Genomic DNA, 25,454 nt, shown 5'->3' on the forward strand with positions numbered 1-25,454 from the left:
CTTACCCTCCGATCACACCTTCCATACTTCTGTGCTCATTCGTTTCATAAGAACGTGATAGGTATCGAAACTGTGAGTCTGAAAGGGGCTCAGAATGAGTGAGCTGAAATCTGTGAGCTAACATCGACTTGATGGGGTGGGGTGACTGGGAAAAGGGGAGACTCAGGAGAGAGGTGGCCTGGAGTCTGTGGCTCAGTGACCTCTAAGAGAGAGCAGATCTCTTCTTCAGCTTGCTGCCCCTTGCCTTGATCAGCTGTGAGCAGCTCCCGTTGCCTTGAATAATTAGCAAAATGAGCCACACACTGTTCAGGTGGCCTGGCTTGGCACTGGGGAGTGGAGTGGGAAGGTGGAGCTGAGATTAAAGACAGGTGAAGATGGGCTGGGTGCAGACAGTAGGAGCTAGAAGTGATCAGGACTTTGTAAATCATTGGAAATTGAAGACATCTTGAGCACACTACTGGATTTCCACCAAGGCACAGGTAAGAAATTCTAGTTGACTTTTATCCAGATCTGGAAGGCTGAGGAGTCAGGGCTCGAACAGGAGGAATGCTCTCACTGGTTAGTGATGTCTGCCACCTGCAGCCTGCAATGGCCGCCCAGAAGCCACCAGGGGTCCCTAACTCCAGCTCTGTAGTTCAGCTCAGTTCTCACTTGCCCAGAAGCAAAGCTCTCATTTTAGCCATCCTCCTGTCTCCGACATCAGTAGGGCTGGGACTGGGGATTGAGATGAGTGGCAGTGGAGAAGGCAGACCAACAGAGCAGAGCCAGCAACAGGCCAGAGCCTCATCCAGACAGGGCAGGGCACGGGACACTAGGTCCCAACACTGTTAAATCCCTGAGCAAGTCAAGGCCAGCTATGTTGTGCCTCTAGGCAAATACTCAGCTGAGGGAGCTTTTCCTCCAGCCTGAGATACTAGGTTTCTAGTCTGTAAATGGGTGCAGTAATCAACAGGCAGCGGGGATTAGAACACACCACCATATGCCAAGCATCGGCTGTAAGCAAGGCATCTATTGGGCTTTGGGGGGAAGGATCTTGCCCAGAGAAGGAGGTATCTATGCCTGTGCCCTGGACATGCCCAGGGCCCCCTATGCCTAGGGGATTGGAGGAACTGCTGGGCATAGGAAGATTGGGTCACCCACAAGCCACCTTTGGTGAGGCCCCTGGCGGTAACCTTCATAGCTTTCTCCAGAGCCGGGCCTTGTCCTCTGGAGGAGCCTTCTCAGCAGAGCTTCACCGGCCGCTTTTATTGCTGGCCTGGGGCTGTGAGCGGAGAAGGGCGTAAGGGCCATAATGAAAGGACAGGCAATTACTTTCCCTTCTAATTACCACTCACAGTAATTAAATAATAATGGCCTCTGTCCCCAGAGAACTAAAAACAGTCTGCACGCTAACATCTGGCTCCCTTCTACCCGGAATGGAAAGCCCATAGGGACAGGATAGGGAAACCGAGGCAGAGAAAAATAAAGCCGGCCACCCTAAGTTACACACAAATCCCCGAGTTAGAGGAGGTCCTTAAAAAGAGATTCAGAGTGGCAGGCAAGTGAGCACCTGTGCTGGAGGTCCCCTGCACGAATGTTTGTGGCCTGGGGAGGTCAGCTCCTCGAGCTAGGCCTCAGCTCCCCGACCTGCAGAGTGAGCTGAGGCCACCATGGTGGCTTCATGGCCACCTTCCCTAGCTACAGTGGACAGTTCTGGGTTTTATTCTGCCCACACACCATCTTTTTGTATCTTCCATGTTACAAAAGACAGAAATCTCTTATGGTGGCAAAAAAGCAAAATCCAAAAAGGAGGCGGGGGGGGGGGGGGAACAGCAAAGCCATGAACAAAGCGAGGGTCTCACTGTTCCCGTTTGGATGTGGACTGCCTCCCCCCCCCCCCCCCCCGCCCTGTGCCCTCAGTGAAGGCTCAGTCCCATCCAGCATTCTCGGGGAGGGTGGGAACTTGAGGTGAAGCCTAGTGAAGGGCCTTCTGCAGTTGTGCGCGTTCTTGAAGGGGATATTGAGACTTTGGTCCCACCATTTCTTTTTGCATCCTGCCATGGAGTGAGAAGTGCTGTCCCATCCTGCGTTCCTGCCATGATGTGGTCCAAAAGCAATGGGTCCACCAGACCGTGAACTAACTCTCCAGGCCAGCAATTCAGATAAACTTCTCTCTTCTCTCTGTCCCTGAAAGCTGCAGTTCAGAGCCACACCTAAGGACATCCGCTGTCATTGGCCGGCCTGAGTCAGGGCCACCTTTGGACTGGTCACCTGCAGCCAGTTCGGTAGCATTTGGAGTGCCCCATGGTCCCTTCAGGGCTGTGGGAAGAGAAGAGGCCAGGGCCAAAAGAAGTAGGAGCCCAAAGGTAGGTATCTTCACAGCTGAAATAAATGTTCTGCCTGTGGCCTGCCCATTGGGGAAGGCAGAATGTCATTAAACCAAAAAGACAACAGAAACTTCCAGGAATGCAGAAATACCAGAGGCTTACGCAGGAGGAGGGGGGCTGAGGCTTCCAAGGAGAACCACTCCTCCTAGCTGGGTACCCACTGTGGAGAGAACCACTTTCCAGGTTTCTCTATGGACCACAGGAATGACTAGTGGGGACGAGCGGATCCCGGGACACAGGCCAACCCAGTAGCCATCTTTCTGGCTTTTCCTTTGGAGCCGCCCAAAGCCACGGGCCCAGAAGCACCCATCTGAAACAACAGATGGAGGGCAGTCTCTCCCTGCCTGGCCGCAGCTGCCCCAGAGTTCCAGGCCTTCTCCCTTGTTTTGGCTACATTCAAATTTCCCTTTGGGTGGCTGGGAGCTGAACAGTAAGTTATCGTAATGGTAGCTGGAAACAATGGGGACTTATTCTCTCCCTTCTGGAGGCCAGGAGTCCAAATGCAGGTGTCTGTAAGCCCATCTCAAGCCTCTGGCTCTAGAAGGGAGTCCTTTAGCCCTCGCGTGGGCTCATCTCTGAACTTCATCTTCTCATGGTCCTACTCCATCTTTTTACTCATAGGGACTCCAGTCAGTGGGTTAGGATTCATTGGGAAATTCAGAATGATTAATTTTTTTGTGTGTTTTTCTTTCTCATGGTACTAGAGGTTGAACCCAGGGCTTCGCATATGCTAAACAAATACTCTGCCACTGAGCTTTGTACCAACCCGAATGAGTTCATTTTAAGATTCCCTAAGCTCCTGCCACAAAGACAGCCCAATGGGTAAAAGCATTTACCGGTAGCCTGGTGGCCTGAGTTCAAGGCCCAGAATAGAAGAGGAGAATCAACGCCTGAGAGTTGACCTTTGACCTCATGTGGTCTGTCATGTGCATGCCTGCACTCATATATTGAGTACTCCTATATACACACACTATTAATAAATAAAACATGTCTTCGCAAGGCCCTGGGTTCGATCCTCAGCTAAAAAAACAAAAAAACAAAAAAACAAAAACAAAAAAACAAAAAACAACCCCCCCCCCAAAAAAAAACCCACATGGCTTAAAAGATCACCTTTATTCCATTTGCAAAGATCCTTTTACCAAATAAATTCACTTTTTTTTTCCAGTTCTGGGAGGCAGGATGTGAACACATATCTTTGGGGAATAACCACAGAACCCACTGTAGCCAGCCTGTCCCGGCTCCCCTTGTAACCAAAGCAAAAGCAGCTCAGCATCACACACCATCAAGGATGGTCTGTTTAGGGTTTGGATTGCTTTGTTTTCTTTTGTTTGTGGAAGAGTTAAAGGTTCATGTTAAGGTAATTTTGATTTTATAGAAAAGTTGCAAGCTAGCGTAAGAATCCCCGAGTGTCTTTTATCCGGGTTTGGCCTCATTCACTCCAACTTTCTCTAAACACATATTTTTCACATAAAAATATGCATAGGAAAGCATCATGCCTGCTAACTATTTCAGACTGTGTTCCCTAAGAACAAAGTTCCCAGAAGAAGCAAAAATACAATCACAGAAAATGGGAGTCAGAGCCGGGCTGCAGCGCTGTTTAGACCACAGCCCACACTCAAATGTCGTCAGCCTCCCCAGCAAAGCCCTGGCTAACAACTGCTCTCCTGTTGAGAATATAATCCGAGACGGTGTGTCCACATTTACTCCTGAACTCTCTCTGGCCGCCTTTAATCTGAAACAGTTACCGACTTTTTCCATCTTCCTTGAACTTGGCATTTTTCTGTCTTACTTGAACTTGACATTTCTCTAGGTCAGTCACTTTATTAATGGCCTTCAGTTTGATGTCTCGTGTGTCCTCGTGTTCAGAGTGAAGCGGACTGTACACTTTTCATAGGTATCAGACAAAGCTGCATCCTTGGTGACTGTTCTAGGGCATTCAATAGCCAGGTCAGAGAACATATTAGTATATTCTCTCTTCTATATGACACCAATAATTTCAGAACTAATCATGAAGTTACATGAATGACAAATGGCAACAAAAGAAACACAGAGGTGCCAGTAACAACAGCAGGAAGTAAAATATTTTTAACACAGATTAATAATATTTAATAACAGATTTGTGATTTTTTACAATTTTATGTTGTATGTGTGCTCACATGTGTATGGTGTGTGTATGTTTGTGTGTGTGAGTGTGGGCACACTAGAGTCACAGCATGGAGCCTCAGTATGGAGATCAAAGGACAGCCTAAGGTAGCCACTATATTTCTTATTATTCGCTCATGCATATGCCAGGAGAACTGGCCCATGAGCTCCTTTTCTGTCTCCCCTTCCTGTCTCCCATGGGAGTGTGCTGAGTCTATAGACACATGCCACTCCATACAACTTCACCTGGGTTCTGGGGATTCAAACTCAGGTCCTTATACTTGCACAGCAAATGGTTTAGCCACCAAGCCATTTCCCGAGTCCAGATTTATGATTCTCAACCTTGTTGCTGTGACTATATGTTGCTTTCATTGGTTGATAATAAAAGCTGATTTGGCCAATAGCCAGGCAGAATAAAGCTGGGCAGGAAAGCCAAACGGAGATACAGGGAGAAGAAGGGCGGAGCCAGATAGAATTAGTCAGACATACAAAATGGGATAGAGGTAAAAGCTACAAGCCTCGAGGCAGTACATGGATTATTAAAAATGGGTTAAGTTGTAAGAGCTAGCTAGTAACAAGCCTGAGCCAGTGGCCAAGCATTTATAATTAACACAAGTCTCTGTGTAGTAATTTGGGAAGCGAACACTGGGTATAATCAAGTATACTGGACAGAAAGTTCTGCCTCCATTTATACCTTGTTGGTATAGTTTTTGAAAGAAGCAAGTAAATGTAGACCCACTAGTCTGAGAGACACAGAATAATCCCACACTCTCTGTTTCTGTGCCTTCTCCTCTGAATTTCTCATGCTTCCATCAAAATTGATATTCACACTGAGTAAAAGCATGGTCACATTTATGATCTATATTCTTGGTTGATATGTTTTTTATTTAATTTTAATTTTCATAATTCATTTCACACAAACCTAATTGTTTGGTGTATAGACAAAAAAAGAAACCTTAAACATTGTGGTGAGTCTCAAAAACTTTTGTAAAAATCTCCTTTCAAGAGAGGCACGGTGGCTCATGCCTATAATTCCAATACTTGGAAGGCTGAGGCAGGAGGATTGCAGCTAGTTCAAGGACAAAGTAGATTACATAGAGAGTTCCAGGCCAACTTAGACATTGTGTGACACTCTGTCTTAAAACAAAAACTCCTTTCAAAATATTTATTGTTGTTCTTGTTGTTAGTTATGATTATTTCTGTGATAGGGATGACCAGGGCTTCACACATGCTCTACACTGAGCAATACCTCCAGCCTCTTTCCTATTAAATGGGAAAAAAGATGCTGCTGCTCATGGCTGTTTCTTTGAAACTGATACTGATTCAAACATCCCCCACTAAGCAGTATCCACTAAAAATACATTCACTACCCAGCACTCAGGGGGCTGAGGCAGGAGGATGATGTTTAAAGGACAGCCTGGGCTACATAGTGAAACTTTGTCTCAAAAATAAATAAATAGAGAGCTCAGTGGATAAAGTGCTTGTCACTGCAAGCATTAGAACCAGAGTTTGGATCCTCAGCACCCACATAAAAAGCCAGGTGGGTGTGGTGGCACATCTGCAGTACCAGTACTCAGGAGGTGAGGGTGGGCCTCTGGAGCAAGCTGGCTAGCTAGACTAGTGGGATCAGTTGATGTTATAAAAGGGTAGATTATTGAATTATTGATTATCTACTTTTAGAAAACAACTACTTGTTTTAAATGTTTTACATTGAATTCGATTTTTGTATATTGTATACAAATTGCATATATTGATACAAATTTGAGATTATTTTTGTTATAACACACTGTACATATACTTCTAATCTTGTTCAAGGTATTGTACCTACACAGTTCATTTAATAATGTAATGCAAATTGCTAGTCCTTGAAACTTATTCTTACCAACTAATTAGGATATAAAGAAATGAAAGTTAGTAGTTAGTTACTACAATCGAACTGTAGTCATATTAGATATGTTTTCAAGGTCAAAAAGAAATACGTTGTAGATAAACAGGTCATCTTCAAACACTTTAGAGATCTACAGATTATGGCACTTAAGATGTTTTAATAACATAGTTTATTTTTTTTATGACAATGAGACATCTCTGCTCCTGGCAGCACCAATCTACTTCAGAGAAGATGATGGGCATCAAAGAAACTCCTTATAGAGTTTCCTTTCTTTGTGGTAAGTTAGCCACTGGGCAAGAAAGTGCCCTTGCCTCGACTGCTGACAGTATGCTGTCCAAATGGACAAGCAGGGCACAAAAGGAAGGACTGCTGAACCTTTCCAAGACAAGGTAGGACAGCCCTTTAGAAAATCATGCTTCACAGATGAGTCTGTCAGATATGCTAGGGCTGTAGGCCAGAGATGGATGCCCCAACATTGCAGAGGAACCTCTGGTGACTGTCCAGGCAGCCAGCTATTTCTGTCATTTCTCATGGTTTTTTTTGGAAGTTGCTTGTTTGCATTTCCTGCTTACTTAGGTAATATTATTTCCTTCTTGGATCTCTGAGGGAGTTGAAGATTAGACAGTTACAGTTGTAGTTTTTCTTGTTAACAAATTCAGAAAAGAAACTCACTAAAGATGTGTAAAGTGTATAAGTTTGAAAGACATCAAAAGATAGTTTTCAGCTGGTAATACAAGTTAGGATAGAAAGTGAATTAGGAACATTTTGGACTCACCAAAATAGGATAAATAATGGAGTATTTTGTCTGAATTTGTCATATGTTTATGGACTGAACATTGTTAATGTAACTCTTGATTGTATATATTGTATATATTTATTATACTTATTGTATATAGTTTTTCTTATATTAGTTATAACCTTTTATTATTTTAGACAAAAAAGAGGAAATGTGGCAATATATTGTGTTACACTAATAAAGCTTGCCTGAGGATCAGAGGGCAGAGCCACCCACTAGATTAGACATAGAAGCCAGACAGTGGTGGCACACACCCTTAATCCTATCATTTGGGCGGCAGAGATCCATCTGGATCTCGTGAGTTCAAGACCACACTGGAAACAGAGCCAGGCAGTGGTGGCACACACCTTTAATTCCAGTACTGGGAAGCACACGCAAGCGCCTTTAATCCCAGGAAGTGATGCAGGGCAGAGAAAGGTTATAAAGCGTGAGGAGACAGGAACTAAAGCAGTTCAGCTGAGACCCTTTTGGGTAAGGACTCAGAGGATTTCAGTTAGAGGATTTGTGGAGTTGATGAGGTAATAGGTGGTGGCTGTGGCTTGCTCTGTTTCTCTGATCTTTCAGCTTTCACCCTGTATCTGGATCTGGGTTTTTTATTAAAAGACTACCTAAGATTCAAACAACAACCAGTGAGTTCTGGGTTCTGTGGGAGATATTGTCTCAGCAAATAAAACATAAATACATAAACCTGATGTCAACCTTTAGCCTCTATAAACATGCACAAACACACATGCAAACCCACACACAGAGATGCATATACCACATGCATACACACACAAATAGCCGGACAGTGGTGTGCACACTTTTAATCCCCGCACTTGGGAGGCAAAGCCAGGCAGATCTCTGTGAGTTTAAGGCCAGCCTGGTCTACAGAGCGAGATCCAGGACAGGCACCAAAACTGCACAGAGAAACACTGTTTCAAAAAAAAAAAAAAGTTAATTTAATGCACACCACAAATTCATCAACTATTTCCATTATATGGTTAAAAAATCACCAAAAAAAACCCAATAAAACACACACACACACACACACACACAAAAAAAAAAAAAAAAACAAAAAAAAAAAAACAAAAAAAAAAACAAAAAAACAAAACAAAACAAAAAAAAACAGTCAGATGGCTCAGTGGGCAAAAGTATTGCCACCAAGCCTGAAAATTTGATTTCAATCCCAAGGATAAACCTGGCTGCAGGAGAGAACCTACTCCTATAAGTTGTCTTCTTACCTCAAAACTCACACACACATAAATAGATTAAAAAGACTGTTGTGTTTCTCTTTTGCAAGAACATTAAAAATGGCTGCACACTGGTATTAACTGAGGCCAGCCTGGATTAATTGATCCTCTCTAGTCTCTAAGAGGATCCTATTCTTGATGAAGATGCCTGTGCCTATCAGGACTTCCCTCGTATCTCTTCTGACAGCCTAAGACTAGCTCTGCTGTTTTTCTGCAGCTCCCTTTGCTGGTTGATTGTTCTTACTGTGTAAACGCTCACTTACTTCACATTGCCGTCCAGTGCATAGCCAGCGGACCGCTGGAACCAACCCATGAGGAGCAATTTCGTCAAAGCTTGCTGTTTTACTGAAACGGCTGATTGCAGTGGATCCCGAATATTTTTGTGTCTGATTGACCTCCTCTGAAACTTCCCACTTGAAAAAAAAAGACATCTCAGTGGGTGGAAAAAGCCATCTGGTTTGGCAGAGCACAAACTCCACAAACTTGAAGGGCTTTCCCTTCAGACGACACCCCACTTCAAACGCGAGGTTAACTTTCCACACACCAGCGTTCTCTGCTGCAGGCTCGGTTCCGTGCAGAGACATCGCTTTTGTCTGTGGAAGGCTTTTCACTCTCCTAACTGTATTCTGTAGCGCTTCCCATCAGTGAAGCAGGACTGAAAAGCATGAGTGAGCGTCCCCCAAGTGCCCCACAGTGTCACCTGTGGGAGAGAAAAACTCCAGGTCACACAGATGCTAGAATCTTCAGTCTCTTGGTCGTCATTCTGCTAGCCTGTTTTCCAGTGTCCTCTTCACACACAGGGATGCATAACACAACAGGGGCTGGAGACAGCCTGCACCCGAGCTGGCAAAGGCCACGTCACAGAGCAGGTGAAAAGCACACAGGCCCCTTTGGCAGAATCCACATATGCCACTGCAGTTGACTATGAATCTGGCTTATCGTAGCCTCATGATTTTTTGGGAGTTGTTTTTTTTTTTTGAGACAGGGTTTCTCTGTGTAGTCCTGGCTGTCCTGGAACTCACTCTGTAGACCAGGCTGGCCTCAAACTCAGAGATCTGCCTGCCTCTGCCTCCCAAGTGCTGGGATTAAAGGCATGCATTACTACCTGGCTCTTTTTTTTTCTTTCTTTGTTTTTGTTTTTGTTTTTAGGGCTAGAGTCTCAGAATGAAAAGAACCATGCAGTGCCTCAACTTTGTATTACTCTTGCATCAGCCTAGGCTGCTGGGACTACAGGATGCACAAAGATACCAAGCTAAACTCACAATGCACTTTGGGTACAGCATTTACTAAGTTATTAAAATTTACCAGTGGAGATTGGGGTATAGCTCAGTAGGGTAATATTGCCTAGCACGTCCTCAGCAGTATTGGAGAAATTATTAAGGCAACTTCATGTAGTTAAAAGTGAGGTTTATTTTGTGTGGTAATTCACAAATGAGGATAGGTAACAGGGTCTGTCTGGGAAAGGTGTAGCGCCGTCCGGCTGTGTTCTCTGGAGAACTCTGCTTGGTCTACCTCCAGCATCCAAGGTCCAGGAACCAAGAGAGCTGGTGCATCTGGATCTCAGCTCTTCAGGGTCCTCTCTCTGCCCCACCTTGTAGAAGCCTCAGTGGGGGTTGGAACTTCCAGGTCAAAGTGGAATGGCTACCCACTACACAGCGGAACTGCTTCTCAAAAGCCTGAAGCTTAACCAGCTCTAGTTCCTGTTTTTTCATGCCTTATATACCTTTCTGCTTTCTGCCATCACTTCCTGGGATTAAAGGTGTGATAGTCACCATGCCTAGCTGTTTCTAGTGTGGCCTTGAACTCAGAGATCCAGGCAGATCTCTGCCTCTGGAATGCTAGGATTAAAGGCATGTGTGCCACTATTTTATGGCCTCTGTATCTAGTGGCTGTTCTGTTCTCTGACTCCAGATAAGTTTATTAGAGTGCACAATATTTTGAGGAACACAATACCACCACATTTTCCTTTTTTCTTTTTCTTTTTCTTTCTCCTTCTCCTGTTTCTCTTCTCTCTCCTTTCCTTTTCTTTCTTTCTCTTTTCTTTTTCTGAGAAGGGTCTCTCACTAGGATGATTGACCATCAAGTATCAAGGGTTTGCCAGTCTCTGCCTCCCAGTGCTAGGATTACAGGTGTGTGCCACCACCTCCAGTTTTTTCTGTGTATCAGGTTTATGGGGAATTCTGAGTGTCAAACTTCATGTCACGCTTGTGAGGTAAGCACTTTACTCCCTGAGTCATCTCCCTGGCCCTATCATTATTAATTTTGATTTCAAGTTGTCCTTGATTTGACCAGTGGAAACCCCTTCGAGTTAGCGCCTTTGCCCTTTGACACATTCCCAACTGTCTTTTGAGTACTTTACTGATTTTCCATGTGTGTCTGAGCACACTGTGTGCATATGCACCAACACCTTGATTAAATGACCTAAAGGACCCCAGAAGAAGTGTGTGGAGTCACTGTGGGAGCCCATGTGCAGGAGCACTGGGGGAGGGGAGAGCAAGTGAGAGCCACCTCATCTACAGACCCCTATTGGAGTGTGGTTCTGCCTCACCTTACCCATATTCCCGTATGTACTCCCCCTGGCAACATTTGGTGATAGTGCTGCAGGCACAAACTTGGAGTAGAGAGTGTTGCCTGGCTCACAGTGTTTCTCCCAGCCCTAAGCCACCCCACCCTTGCCACTTCCACCCAACCCCTGCCACCTCCACCCTACCCCTGCCACCTCCACCCCACTCCTGCCACTTCCACCCAACCCCTGCCACCTCCACCCCAACCCTGCGCTCAGGTGACCCATGCACTTTGGGAAACCACGTCTGTATCCATCTGTCCGGGCTGTCATAACAAAAACCTATAGACCAAGTAGATTAGACAGCAAGTGTTCCATTCCACAGGTCTGGAGGATGGAAACTCAATATCAAGGTACCACAGGGATGGATTCTGAGGAGGTGTCTCTGCAGCCTGTGAGGAAAGCTGTCCCATTATTTCCCCTTTCTCTTTGTGCACAGAGGGTGGATAACACAACCCTCTTCTTCCTACCCCTTTTTCCTTTTCTTCAGTCATCTCCACACAGTACATTCTGACTGCAGTCTCCCCTCCCCTCCCACTCCCCTCCCCTCCTCCAATCTCCCCTCTATTCCTCCCATTCCCCTCTACTCTTCCCACTCCCCTCCCCTCCTCCCACTCCCCTCCACTCCTCCAATCTCCCCTCTATTCCTCCCATTCCCCTCTACTCTTCCCATTCCCCTCTACTCCTCCCATTCCCCTCTATTCCTCCCATCTCCCCTCCAGTCCTCCCATCTCCCCTCCACTCCTCCCATTCCCCCTACCTCCCCCTCCCCCAGATTCACCACTCCTCCTTTTTCCTTCAGAAAAGACCAGACATCCCAGGGATGCAATAAGACTAGGCACAACCCCTCAAATCAGGCTGGATGAGGGAACCCAGTAGGAGGATGTGGTGGTTTGAAAAGAATGGCCCCCAAATGGAATGGCACTATTAGGAGGTGTGGCCTTGTTGAAGTAGGTGTGGTCTTGTTGATGGAAGTGTGGAGGCAGGCTTTGAGGTCTCAAATGCTCAAGCCCCGCCCAGTGTCCCAGGCCACTTCCTGTCACCTGCAAGTAAAGATGCAGGACACTTGGGTACTTCTCCAGCACCATGCCTGCCTGCATGCCACCATGTTGCACTATGAAGATAATGGACTAAACCTCTGAAAATGTAAGCCACCTCAATTAAATATTTTTCCTTTATAAGAGTTGCCATGGTCATGGTGCCTCTGCACAGCAATAGAAACCTTAAAACAGAAATAAAGGGTCCCAAGAGCAGGCAAAAGCATCAGAGACAGCCCCACTCCCCTCAGTCCTGTGGGATTCGGACCCCATCCTTGTGACCTCATTTAACTATAATTACCTGGGTCTAGGACTTCAATATATGATTAAGGGAGAGGGTCTGTAGAATCTCTCTCCCTTTGCTCTAGCTATATGATCCCGTTTTCCCGAGCCCAGGGTAGCCAATCGCTGCACTTGGCTTCTCTTCAGCTAACGTGATTGGTCTAGCTGAGGGAACACAACTCGGGCCGGCTTTCCACAGATCGAGAGACTGCAAGTCCAGTTTCAAGGTGAATTCTGTTTTGATTTATGTTTTTAGTTAAAGGGTTTTATTTATTTATTAAAAACAGGAATCATACTTGTAAAAATGTAGATAATAAATGACCCTGGCATGGGTTGAGGTCTATGATTCAAATGTCCCCTCTAAAATTCAGGTTGGACTCAATTACCATTGTAACCAGTATGAAGAGGTGAGACTTTTGAGTGTGGTGAGGTCACAGGGGCTTCCAGGGTCATGGGGGACTGTTACAAAAGAGGCAGCTCAGTCTCACTGCACTCCCTTCCACCATATTATCACGCTTCAAGACTGCTCTCATGGCTGCCAAAAAACTCACATAAGAGATGTAACGTTTATAAAGGTTGAGAAACATAGAAGCCGAGTTGTTTATCTAAGAAAATGGTTTAAGCTCTAAAAGGATATTTTTAGGATGGTAATACAAGTTATGATAAAAATGGTTTAGGTATGAAACATTGGATTCATCAAGGTAAAATAGATAATAACCTCTCCAAATTTGCCAAATACAAATGGACTGGACATTGTGAATGTAATCCTTACCTGATAATTGTTCTTATTGTGAACAGTTTTACTATGTTAAAGTTAAAACCTTTCCTTTTTATTTAGACAAAAAGGGGGAAATGTTACAGAATATTTGTACACTGTGTAGAGATACATTGCTGTGACTGTTGTAGTTAAAAGCTGAACAGTCAATAGCTAGGTAGAAGAGATAGATGGGATTTCCAGGCAGAGAGAGGAAGAGGAGATAATTGAGTCACAGAGGAGATGCCATGGAGATGTGGAATGAGTCAGACACACAGAATAGAAGAGAGGTAAAAGCCATGAGGTAGAATATAGATTAATAAAAATATGGGTTAATTTAAGTTTTAAGAGGTAATGGGACAAGCCAAAGCTAATGGCTAAGCTTTCATAATTAATAATAAATCTTTGTGTCATTATTTGTGAGCTGATGGCCCAAAGAAAAATCTGACGACAAATATCAGATTTCCCATGCATTAGAGCTATGAGCAAATAACTTTATGCCCATTATAGATTACCCAGTCATGGGAATTGATAAAGCTAGGGAAGCAGGTAGGCTATTTTCAGACTTTACTCTCCCTCCTCTTCTCCACATCTAATCTCATCCCCAGCTCTGTAGCAGCCCACCTGCAGCGGCCTTCTCTTCCTCTCTCTTCCCATCTCCAGCAGACCATGCAGCTCTTCCCCTGCAGCCTCCCTCACCACCCATCCCATCGTCTCAGCTGCCAACTTCTGCAGCCACTCTCTGGGAACACACTGGGTAGGGAAGCAGATAAGCCAGGGAAGCAGGCCCTGGAGGCACACCCTGCTTTCATCCTCCCATGGATCCCCTCAGCATATCCCTCCACTTCTACCCCATCTCCCTGCCTAAGTGTCATCTCTCAATACCAAAAAACACATTCTAACTGGAACCCCCAGTGACCAAACCTAGCAGGGTCTCAGAGACATTCCCTGCTGTGGTGGGTTGAAAGAAAATGGCCCTGATAAAATCACCCGGAGTGGCTCTCTTGGGAGGTATGACCTTGTTGGAGTAGGTATGGCTTTGTTGGAGGAAGTGTATCACTGGGGATATGCTTTGGAGTTTCAGAAGTCCAAGCCAGGCCCCCCAGTGTCTCTCTCTCTCTTCCTGCTGCCCGCCCATCTGGATGTAGAACTCTCAGCTACCTCTCCAGCACCATGTCTACTTGCTTCCTGCCATGAGGATAATGGACTAAACCTCTGAACTGCAAGCCACCCAATTAAATGTTTTCCTTTATGAGAGTTGCCATGGTGTCTCTGCACAGCAATAAAACCCTAACAAAGACACCTACCAGGCAACCCATAGCCACCACACTCTCCAAAGATTCAGAGAGTGCAACAGAAACCAAGGAATGGAACACACACCTAACAAAGACAAGACAAGACAGCAGCACCCAGAACGACAATCATCCCAAACCCAGTGTAAAAACACAACTAAGAACACCCAGGACAATATGTCTCCACTAGAGGCCAGAAAGCCTGCCACAGCAGGCCCTGAGACATGCATAGGCATAGTGGAAGCACAAGACAGTGACCTCAAAAGAGCCTTTATGAGTATGTTAGAGGTCCTGAAAGAGGAAACGCATAAATCTATTACAGAAATAGAAATTTATTGTGAACACACAAGTGAGGAGTGGAATGAAATGAAGAAGCTAGCTTGAGACGTGCAAATGGAAATAGAACCAATAAAGAAAGCCCAAACTGAGGGAAAACTGAAAAGGAAACTCAAACAGAACTGCAGAGGCCAACCTTCCCAGCAGAATATAAGAGATGGAAGAGAATCTCAGTAACCGAAGACAAAAGAAATAGATACCTCAGCCAAAGAAAATGTTAGGTCTAAAACATCCAGGCCCAAAACATCCAGGAAATCTGGGACGCTATAAAAAGAGAAAACCCACAAGTAACAGGAATAGAGGAAGGAGAAGAGACCTAGGTCAGACTCACAGACAATACTTTATGTTGAAATCGCAGGAAAAAAAAATTCCCTAACCTAAAGAAGGAGATGCCTATCAAGGTACAAGAAACATGTAAAGCATCAAATAGACTGGACCAGAAAAGAAATTCCCCATGTCACATAATAACCAAAGCACTAAATGTGTTGATATTAAGATATTAAGAGCTGCAAGAGAAAAAAGACCAAGTAAGAAGTATAAGGTATAAGAAGACCTATTAGAATTACACCTGACCTCTCAACGGAGACTCTAAAAGCCAGAAGGAGCTGGACAAATGTTCTACAAACCCTAAGAGACCACGGAGGCCAGCCCTGATTACTCAATCACAATATAAGGAAAAAGAAAGACATTTAAAAAAAAAAAACCCAAATCTGAGCAATAACTTTCAACAAATCCAGCACTACATAGGTGTTAGAAGGAAAACTTCAACCTAAAGAGGCTAACCACACTCATGAAAGACAAGGGATAAATAATATCAGACCAGCAAATCAAAAGAATTGAGGGGGGGGCACACCACCTTGACAAAAATAACAAGAATCAATAAATACTACTCACTGATAACATCAATCCCCTAATAAAAAGACACAGAATAAGAGACTGGATTAAAAAACAAGATCTATCCTTCTGCTGCATCCAAGAAACACACCTTAACATCAAAGAGAGATATCACCTCAGGGTAAAAGGATATAAAAAATATATTCTAAGCAAACTGACCTAAAAAGGAAGATGGTGTAGTCATTTTAATATCTGATGAAATAGGCTTCAAACCAAAACTAATCAGAAGAGATGGGGAAGGATACTACAATGGAAAAATCCACCAAAAGGATATTACAATTTTTAACACCTATGCACCAAACACAAAGTCACTCAAGTCCTGTATCAACCCACACACAAGGAGGTTAACATCCCACCTGAAAACTCCAAGAGATAACACCAGGAGTCTTGATTCCTGGATTTAAGACGGTAGCAGCTGGTGACACCTGTGGGGTCACAGGACCGCTCAGAGGAGCCTGAGAGACCCAAGGAGGCTTCCAGGGGGTATGTGGTTGAGGAGGCAGAGCCTGCAGAGCATGCAGTATCTCTGGAATGTAGGCAGAGTTTTTGGTTGGGATCTCCATCAGCTCTGTTCTGCCAGCCACTTCCCAAATAACCACTCAAAGACTTATTATTAATTATAAATGCTCAGCTGATAGCTCAGGCTTATTACTAACTAGCTCCTACAACTTAAATTAACCCATTTATATTCATCTACATTCTGCCATGTGGTGTTACCCCTCTTTCATCTTTCACTTCCTGTTTCCTCTCTGTGTCTGGCTGGCAACTCCTCTCTCTGCCCTTCTTCTTCCCAGTGTTCTTAGTCTGGTTCTCCTGCCTAATCTCATCCTGTCCACCTATTGGCCAGTCAGCTTCTTTATTAAACCAATCACAGCAACAAAAAGAGGCCAATCTCAGTGGTTAAGAGCACTGGCTGCCTCATCCAGAAATCCTGAGTTCAATTCCTAGCAACCACAATGGTGGCTCACAACCATCTGTAATGAGATCTGATGCCTTCTTTTGGTGTGCAGACAGAGAGTGCGTGCGCGTGCGCACGCGCACGCGCAAACACACACACACACACACACACACACACACACACACACACACACACCACGAGGCTAGTCTTACAGGAAGATGCGTTTTTAAAAGTGGTTTCATGAAACTGGAGAAAAGGATGGCAGAAATGGAGTGGTACTGGAGATTCCACGGGGCAGCAGGTATGGGAGTGCAGCCATGTTGGACAAAGGAGCATGTCCAGTAGGGTTGGTCCTTGGCCATTCTGGAGACTGCTGCTGCTGGCATTGCTCGCCCTGCTGAGGGGAGGAGAGCATGAAGCTATGGGGCTGCCCACGGGCTGCACACATGATCATCATGCCAGGGGTACCGGCAGGGCAACCCGTGCTGAGAGCAGGATAGTGTGCAGTAGCCTGGTGCTCCTGCATGTACTGTCCCGGAACACGCTGCCCCGTCACACGATCACCCCGGCTCTGAGCAACAAGATGTCTGAGATGAAGAACGGTTCATTTACTGGATTATGCCTCCTCAAAAGCCCTCCACGATCTGTGCTGCAGCCTGAAGCCAGGTTGGTGTCTGTGATCTGTGCTGCCTCTGGTGTCCATGTTGATGTCTGTGGTCAGTGATTCTGAAGGAAACCGTGTGGAAGTCCATGGTCCATGCTGCGGCTGACCGTTACAGACAAGGAAGCTTCTTTTACCGTGATAGCAATGACTGCAGACTCATAACTGAGAATGAGAGCCATTGAAGGCTCTTGTGACAATATCCCTGACCCCACCCCGGCCCAAAACAACGAAAACAAAACAATCCAGACAAAAAGTGATTGAAGAGAGTCCTTAAAAATTGTGATAAAGACGCTGAAGGGCAGCTCTTCACAGTTGATGGCTACTGGCAGGCATTGGAGAGGGCAAAGGGCTCAGTTTCCTTTAAGGGGCTGGCACTGGGAGTTTGAGTATGCTCCAGTGAGTATATGGGCAACACAAATTGGACCTGGTGTATGTTTTTCTTGTCTTGTCTTTTCTTTCTTTCTTTCTTTCTTTCTTTCTTTCTTTCTTTCTTTCTTTCTTTCTTTCTTTTGCGGTGGTGGGGTGGTGGGAGGTCACAAGAATGAGAGGGTGGACCTGGGAGGAATGGGAAGCCAGTGTAGTCAGGGTGCATCGTATAAAATGCTTATAAAAACATTATGTTGTGGGGGGGGGCATGGAGAAGCCAGTGAAATTCCAGAGATTACAGGTGGGGTTTTTTTTTTTTAATGAAATGTAAAAGGAAAATGATGCTCTCTCTTAAAAAAAAGTAAAGGAAGGAAGAAAGGGAGGAATGGAGGAAGGGCACCATAAGGCAAGAAATAACCAAACTCAGGGATGAAATCAATAAAATAGAAACAAACTAACAAGCAAAAAAAAAAAAACAATACAATACAAAGAATCAATAAAACAATGAATTGATTCTTTGAGAAAAATCAGTAAGACTGCAAACTCTCAGCCTAATTAACTAAAAGGCAGAGAGAAGATCCAAATTAACAAATCAGAAACCAAAAGGAGGATATAACCACAGATACCAAGGAAATCCAGAGAATAAGGATATAATTAATTAATTGATTGATTGATTGATTAATTTGAGACATGGGTTCTCTGTATAGCTTTGGAGCTTTTCCTGGAACTCACTTTGTAGCCCAGGCTGGCCTCGAACTCAGAGATACGCCTGCCTCTGCCTCCTAAGTGCTGGTATTAAAGGTGTGCATCACCACCATGTGGCAAGAGCATACTTTAAAAATGTGCCACCAGAGTGCTGGCTGCTCTACCAGAGGTCCTGGGTTCAATTCCCAGCAACCACATGGTGGCTCACAACCATCTATAATGAGATCTGGTGCCCTCTTCTGGCCTGCAGACGTACATGCAAACTAAATACTGTATATATAACAAATAAATAAATCTTTTTAAAAAGCTTTTGACAAAAATCTAACACACCTTCATAATAAAAATACTAGAGAGATTAGAGATACACAGGACATACTTCAACATAATAAAGGCTATTAAAGAAAGCCCATACCCAACATCAACTTAAATGAAGAAAACTCGAAACAATCCCCCTCAAATCAGGAATAAGACAAGTTGGTGCACTCTCTCCATTCCTACCCAACACAGTACTTGAAGTATCAGCTAGAGCAATAAGACAACTGAGGAGATCAAGGGGTACAGCAGGAAGGGGAGAAGGCAAATTATCTTTATTTGCAGATGGTACAACAGTATACGTAAGCGACCCCCAAAATTCCACTAGGAAACTTCTGTAGCTAATAAACATCTTCGGCAAAGTAGCAGGGTACAAAATTAACACACAGAAATCAACAGCCTTCCTGTACACGCACGACAAATGAACTGAGAAGGAAATAAGGGAAACAATACCTTTCACAATAGCCTCAAATAATATAAAATATCTCGGGGTTACTCTATCCAAGCAAGTGAAACGCTTGTATTAAAAAAAAAAAATAACCTGAAGACACTGAAGAAAGAAATTGAAGAAGATATCAGAAAATCAAAAGATCTCTCATATTCATGGATCAGTAGAATTAATATGTAAAAATGACTACCACGCCAAAAGCAAGCTATAGATCCAAAGCAATCCCATCAAAGTTCCCACACAAGTATTCACAGAACACAAAAACCCAAGGATAGCAAAAACATTCCTGAATGATAAAAGAACTGCTGGAGGTATCACCAACCCCAGTCTCAAACTGTACTTCAGAGCTATAGTAGTAAAAAGAGCATGGTATTGCCACAAAAACAGACACAGCGATCAATGGAATTGAAGACCCAGAAACAGGTCCACACACCTACGGGCACCTGAGGTTTTTTATAAAGAAGCCAGAAACACACACTGGACAAAGGACACCACCCTCAACAAGTGGTGCTGGTGAAATTAGATGGCTACATGTAGAAGAATGCAAATAGAACCATACTTGCTACCCTGCATAAAACTCAACAGTTAGTGGATCAAAAACCTCATAGAAGGCCAGATACACTGAATCTGATAAAAGAGAAAGAAGGGAATAGTCTTGAACTCAATGGCACAAGAAAAAACTTTCTGAACTGAACACCATTAGCACAGGCACTTAGAACAATAAATAATAAATGGGGCCTTGTGAAACTGAAAATCTTCTGTAAGACAAAGAACACCATCATTAGGACAAAGAGGCAGCCTTCAGAATGGAAAAAGACTTCTTACCAACTACACCAATAGAAGGCTAATATCCAAAATATATATTTAAATAAACTAGGAACTGAGAAAACAAATAACTCAATTTTAAAATGGGGTACATCTCTAAGCAGAGAGTTCTCAAAAGAGGAATCTCAAATGTCTGAGAAACACTTAAAGAAATGCTCAACTTGCTTAGTCATTAGGAAAATGAAAATCAAAACTACTTTGAAATTTCATCTTAACACCAACCAGAATGGCCAAGATCCCAACAAAACAAAACAAAACAAACAGCAACAACAAAACCAAATGAGAGATCATGCCGGTAAGAATGTGGAGTAAGGGGAACTTATCCATTGTTGGTGGGAATGCAAGCTTGTATAGTCACTATGGAAACCAGTGTGGTGGTTCATCTGAAAGATAGAAACCCATCTACCTCAAGATCCAGCTATACCGCTCTTGGGAATATACCAAAAGGACACTTCATCCTAATACAGAAGGACCTGCTCAGCCATGTGCATTACTGCTCTATTCCTAATAGCTTGAAATTGGAAACAACCTAGATGTCTGCCAGTGGATGAATGGATTTAAAAAAAAATGGAACATTACTGAACCATAAAAAAATGAAATATGCAGGTCAATGGAGAGAACTAGAAAAAATCATCCTGAATAAGGTAACTCAGACCCATAGAGACAAATATGAAATATATTCACTTATATGTGGATGTTAGCTGTTAAGTCATTGATAAGCAAGCTACAATCCATATAACCATAGAGTTTAGGTAGAAAGTAAGGGGCTAGAGCAGAGGGATAGATCTCTCTAGGAAGGGAAAATAGAATGAACAGTTATGGGTAGGTGGGGGTGCTAGATCGGGAGGATCAAACAGGGATGGGGAAGCAAGAAATACTGATGGCAAGAATATAGGGAGAGACATCCAACACCAAGGGCTATTTGAGGAGTCATATGGACACCTGATACAGTAGAAGCTCCCTAAAATACACATATATGAAGGGGATCTAAGTGAAACCACCAAATAACAATCACCAAATAAGACAGAGCCCCAGCTGGACAAATGAAGCTTCCTGTCCTGGGACTAGGTTGCATCTAATCTAATTTTTGGCCAAATGGGTTCCATGGAATCCCCCAAACAACCCAGGCTATTGCCAAGGCTATTGGCGGCCCTCCACAGCCGGACAATGCACAGAGACTGAGAGACCTTTGAACATTCAGTCCCACAAGGGGTGTCTCCATCAAATCCCTCTCCCTCCCCTCAGGGCCCAGGGAACCAGGGAGAAGAGAATGTGGAAGGAGTTTAAGAGCCAGAGGGGATGGAGAACACTGATTATTCTAGGATTAAGGCCTTCTAGAAACAACAGGGTTGGCACACACATGAACTCACGGAGACAGCATGCACAGCGCCTGCGCAGGTCTGAAAGGGGAAGTGGACCTGAAAGGAGAAGCTGACACATGGCCCCATCCCTAACCCAGAAGCTATGTCCAACTGAAAGCCACTTGCAAATGAAAAACCAGTCTTCTCAAAGGGAGTCTCACTGGGGAAGCAAGCCACACTTAAGGGCAGGCCCCACACCCAGCAGTAGATGGCCAACAGAAGACAAACTCACTGGCGTCTCTGGAGGTTCTTTGTCTCATGATGTTGTCAGGGCACTTCTCTACCTTACGGGTCCTTTGTGTATATACCGTGTCTTCTGGTTTGGGGTTTTTGTAGGATTCCCATGTGTGTGAACATGCGTGTCTCTGTGTCTACATGTGTTCCTTTGTCTCCTTTACTTGTTCGGTTGTTTCATCATATTCCAGCTTGCTTGTTTTCATTTTGTGTGTGTGTGTGTGTATGTGTGTGTGTGTACATATATGTGAAAGTTACTTTGATCATTTTACATCTAAGTACCCTCTCATTCTCTGCCTTATTCTCTTGAGTCAAGGTCTCTCCCTGACACTTCTTCTTTGTTTTGTTTGTTTGTTTGTTTGTTTGTTTGTTTTTGGCTAGGCTGGGAAGTTGGTAAGCCCCAACAACCCTCCTGTTCTCAGCCCCAGGTCCCTGGAGTTCCATGCACGCGTGGGCTTGTAGCGTGAGTGTGGGATCCAAACTCAGGTCCTTGGGTTCGTTCACCCAGCACTGCCCCCACCAAGCTGCTTCTCCAGGCCAACAGTACTACATTTTAAACTCAAACCCAACTTATAGCAAGGAAAGGGGTCACAAAGTGATTGTTAAACTCAGCACTTTGTTTGTGTTTTAATAAGAACTTGCTGTGTAGCCCAGACTAGTCTCAAACTCATGATCCTCCTGCCTCAGCTTCCTGAATGCTAGTACATGTGACACCATGCTGTACCATAGAAGAAATTTACGCCCCTCCCTCTGTCCGTCCGTCCCTCCTTCCCTCCTTCCCTCTCTCCCTCCTTCCCTTCTTTCCCCTCTCTCTCTCCCAAGGATTAAGCCTAGGGCCTTCCTTATACACGCTAAACAAGTGTTCTATCACGGAGCTGTGTCTCTAGCCCTCAATATTTTTTTTTAAATAAATAGACTATTCTAGAACAGACTGAACTAAAACCATCACAGCATTTCACATGTAGTAAAAAGAACTGTTTCATGGACCTGCACTGTACATGTGTGTGTCTCTGTCTTGGCTCATGTCACGTGCCGATTTTCTTCCCGAGGGCTGAGGTCTCTACACACTGACTCCAACGATGCAAGGGATGAGGGGTTATTCCAAACCCTGCCCTGTAGATAAGGAAGTAGACGTGGTAAGAGGTGACCTCACTTGCTCTGTGCTAAAGCAGAAAGTGGCACAGTCAGGACTTGCAGCCTGTCCGTGTGCTGACATTGCTGTGACATCTGGTAGAATGTCCCTCTCGGTCATCAGTGGCTTTCCTCGGCTCTAAGCGTCTTCAGCAGATCTCTGTCCTGTGCATACCCAAACACCCTAAATAATTGAGTGAGTGAGGAGAGTCTGGACAGGGCTGAGGAAGTCTTGGCTGGCCCAAACTTCAGGCAGGCTCCTGATGCCTCTCCTGGACCTGTCTTCACGTTCCCTTGTAGATCCAATTTCACAGGCACCCGGCTAAGTCAGGTTGGCAAGAAGCCCCACCCTGGATATCTGATCATCCTTGATATCCTACCAGCCCCCATCTTCCCTCTCTCTCAGCTGATGTCTGAGCATCCTGGCCTGTCTCCAGGAAGAAGCCTGTTAGATCAGCTCCAGCTTCCCCCGATACTTCCTCTCAGTCATTTTCAACCCTCTGATGCCACCCTGCCCCAGCCTACAAATTCCCTCTTGTTCCCACCGCACTTGTGGCTGAGTCTAAACTTTCTCCCCCATCGCAGCTCCCACTACAGTGGTCCATATGCATGGTGACGGTCCTGAAGGAAGTCTGCCTCCCTGTCCTTCCTTTAGCAGGTACTGTCGATTTATCTTTTTAACAAGGCACAGGAGGCAGGTCCCCAAAGGATACCGTACCTTCCTGGTCTCTGTTCCCTCAGATAATGCCTTCCTCAGATGCCTAGTAAAGTGCCAGGCCTGTCTCTAGCCCAGCATGGACAAAAACATAGAAGTGCTGGCCAGAGCCAGGAGAGAACAGCCAGCTGAGATCCAGATGGAGGGACAACTGTCAACTTGACTGAATCTGGAATCAGCTAAGAGACAGGCTCTGGGAGGGCATTTCCAGATTAACTGAGAGGAGTAGGACCTTCTCTCAGAGTGGGCATTCCCTTCTGGCAGTGGTCCAGATGTAAAGATGTCTGGGGGGTGGCGGGGGAGGATGCCACTTTCTGCCGCTCACCTTCAATCCTTGTTGATACATGCAGCTCCTCTATTGTGATGCCTTGCCAGTGTCAGAACTCAGCTCCTCTGGCTTCCCAAAGCAGACCAGGGCTTCTCTAGAACTCTTCCAGGCTTTCAGCACCAGATCAGGGCTGCTGAGACATCCAGCTTCGTGGACTGGGAAGCTACAGTGTCTTCAACCTCTCCAGAATGTGAATATCTCTACTGTTTGACTACCCAGCCCGTCTACAGATCTCTCACACCAATGAGAAGCCAGACTTGGTAGACACTATTTGGTCTCAGCGGCCAGTCAGAATACAGATGAGATCATTAACCATGGAGACCAAAGGAGCTTTTCGAAGGTACAGCACAAATTCCTCGGGGCCCTAAGGTTCAGGCAGGTGTGCCTGGAACTCAATAGCACAAGAGAAATGCAAACAAGAATCTCAAACCCATGACCCAGGACTGGGGCAAGAAGGTTGAGGAAACCCAACATCTGACGTCAGTGGGGGCCTCTGCTGTTCCCAGGGCTTCACAGCAGGCTGTTCAGAGCAGGAAGCCAAGAGCTACTCAGAGGGCAGGCAGCTGCAAGGTCTCCTCTGGGAGAACATCCTTTGATCTCCCCAGCAGCCAGGAGTCCTGCTTCCTGCATCCCAGAATGCCTCTCCGCAGAAAAGACTGCCGAGGTCATCGAGTCTGGCTCCACTGGACAGATGAGGCCAGTGGGATCCTGAGAGACCCAGGCCTTGGTCAAGGTCACACAGGAAGCCAACATGGACAAGTGAGGACCAGCATCCAGGCCACAGTGCTCGTTTGGTGGGGACCCCCCACCCCATTCCTTCTGAAGGGAAGGCTAACTCTCTGCTGTGGAAGGGTCTACTTCCTGCCAAAACTGAGTGAGTTCAAAGGCCCCTGGATGGTCTGGGATCTGGACAGTACAAGCAGGAGACAGGGGTCTTTAAGTCACAAAGGCTTCTTTATTCTTTGAGATTTTAAGTGGACCAAAGCCAATTCCCTAATATTCCTTCTTCTGATGTGGCCCTTGGCAAAAAAAAAAAAAAAACAAAAACAAAAACCTGCTGCTATACTGGGCTTGGTGCCAGGTGAATCTTTTGCAGACGCTCTTTCAGGGGAGGTATTGTTTCTTGGTTTCACAGATGAGGAAATGGACGTGTAGGGAGATGAAGCTGCTCAAGGTCACACAGCTAGAAGCTGAGCTCAAGCTTGTCAGGTGGCAGAGCCTTAACAGAGCTGGCCTTTGGGTCACTTTAGGGCTCCAGGGAACTGTGTTCCAGCAACCTGGGTTCCACTGCTGCATTCAAACAATAGGCAGCCGACAAAAGTCAACAGCTTTGAGTGTAGAGAAAAAAATGACAATGGGTACGGCTTTCTGAGTTGGCCTGTGTGCCAGCCATTGTCCTGAGCATGCGATTTGCATGAGCTCTTATGTAATCATCACAATTGCACATGGGGAAATTATTCATTATCTCTTTGTACAGAGGGAGCAAAAGCTGAGGTGTTGGCAGTTGGGGGGTTGGTCCAGAGTCACACACAGAGGCTCCGCGTTGCCCGTAGCAGGAACTTCACAGATGTCACGGCCAGCAACCACCTCACACCATCCTTGAAATGAGAAACCAGAACTCGGAGATGCAGGTGAGAAGCAGACAAAGGCTCCGGGGGCTCCCTCTCGCCCATCGGGGGGCTGTGAGCATCGAGGATCAAAAGTCCCAGTGAATGTGGTTTAGGCCATAAGGAATTCATAAAATAGCAGGGAAAATTTTGGTGACTCGATGTTTTCAGGGACCAGCCTCCCTCACACATTGATAGTGTTTCCTTACGATGGCTGGAGGGACCTGTGCTCACCTTCGTCTGTACATGTGACCAGTGTTCAATGAAGAAGGCATTTC

General features: G+C 45.2%; 1 protein-coding gene across 1 annotated transcript in view; it reads right to left on the bottom strand.

Annotated features, from left to right (window-relative positions):
- Positions 1–25,242, bottom strand: part of LOC118577995 (basic proline-rich protein-like) — a 31,991-nt gene extending 6,749 nt beyond the window's left edge. Inside the window, exons 1-4 of the mRNA XM_036178610.1 lie at positions 25,117–25,242; positions 16,760–17,051; positions 2,193–2,298; positions 1,141–1,261 (exon numbers count right to left, since the gene is read on the bottom strand). Of these exons, the coding sequence (XP_036034503.1) occupies positions 1,141–1,261; positions 2,193–2,298; positions 16,760–17,051; positions 25,117–25,242 (645 nt within the window). The remainder of the gene's footprint in view (positions 1–1,140; positions 1,262–2,192; positions 2,299–16,759; positions 17,052–25,116) is intronic.
- Positions 25,243–25,454: the final 212 nt, after the last annotated feature.

Source organism: Onychomys torridus, chromosome 2 (genome assembly GCF_903995425.1).
Source record: "Onychomys torridus chromosome 2, mOncTor1.1, whole genome shotgun sequence".
Taxonomy (NCBI): Eukaryota; Metazoa; Chordata; class Mammalia; order Rodentia; family Cricetidae; genus Onychomys; species Onychomys torridus.